We start from the raw sequence: 1,252 nt of genomic DNA on the forward strand, positions 1-1,252 counted from the left end.
CTCTCCCATGGCCTATAGAGGGCATTATGATGACGCCTTCCAATCACCGTATTCACCATGATAGGCGCCTCCACAAGAATTTTGGTGGGACGCTGGTGGTGTTCGACAGATTATTCGGTAGTCAGCTCGCACCACACGTGGAATATCTAAGGAACCCGGTATAGGCACATATCTCGAGGAACCGGCGCAAACAGCTTGCGTTTATGGCTGGACCATCCCTGCAAACTCCTGGGTTGACAGCGTTCTCCAGTTAGAAGTATTCAAACGTCAGTCGAGATCATGGTGGAAGGGCCCTGGGTGAGCGACCCTTATTTGCCAGCCTCATGACATTTTCCGAAGATACTACACCACTACTGCTGCTCGAGTCTGCCCCCCAGCTCCTCGTCTGCCTCGTTTGACTCGTAGCACGAACGCTTCTGTTGGTGTAAAGTCGTACATTGCAGTACAGTTCGCAGTGGCCACTCTGTGTGGATTATCACTCCAATTAGCAGATCATAACGTCGTTCTGGCGGCCTATAGTCTATTCTCATACATTGCACAAGGTTTTCTTCTCGATGGGAGAAAAGACTACGAACTGGTGCGATGCGTCTTATTCATTCTTGTTGGTATTTTTAATGGTGGGGTTTACGGTGCTCTCTGTTCGACGTGGTCTGTTATATCATTAGCATGTTTGCATGTAGTTATGCAATCTCCCACACAAGTCGGTCCGAATAGATATGTCGATTAGTTGAGCATCGAAGCGAGATGACATTTTTCTTTCCTCATTCGATCGGAATTGTGTTCAAGTATACCTTCCACTCCCTTACACCATGATTAGAAAATTCCGATGATTTACTCGCAACCATGACACCACTAAACACGACAACACTTTTCTTAGGAAATCCCTGGAGAAAACTTAAACTGTCCTCTTAGAATTCAAGCCACAAATACCAACAAGCTTTCCAACACAAATCCATATTCAAGCTCGAGTGTAATCCATCGATCGCGACAGATAATGCACTCTATAGAAGTCGATGAAATGTGGAATCTAAGAGCACTAGTCTAATCTCGCGAGGACGGGAACCGACAAATAACTGTCAGAAAAACACCCTACTCTATATTACGAATAGCACAGGTCAATATTCAGGAAGGAACTGTATAACCAGAATTTCTAATCTCGAAATAGAATGCATATTAAGCTGGGTCCTCACTTCATGAAGAGAAATAAATGAGGACCTTTCTGCTCGACATAAATCAGGCCCGAATAACATAG

The 1,252-nt window shown here is 45.0% G+C and overlaps 1 protein-coding gene across 1 annotated transcript; it reads left to right on the plus strand.

The window, feature by feature from the left end:
• Nucleotides 1-76: 76 nt before the first annotated feature.
• On the plus strand, nt 77-763 carry Pmar_PMAR017016 (hypothetical protein; the record flags this gene model as incomplete). Its single annotated transcript, XM_002785129.1, has 3 exons — nt 77-117; nt 165-297; nt 340-763. Coding segments are annotated over 3 exons (561 nt in total), but the record flags the coding sequence as incomplete, so codon positions are not given.
• Nucleotides 764-1,252: the final 489 nt, after the last annotated feature.

The sequence above is a fragment of the Perkinsus marinus genome (assembly GCF_000006405.1).
Source record: "Perkinsus marinus ATCC 50983 genomic scaffold scf_1104296933826, whole genome shotgun sequence".
NCBI classification, from domain to species: Eukaryota; Perkinsozoa; order Perkinsida; family Perkinsidae; genus Perkinsus; species Perkinsus marinus.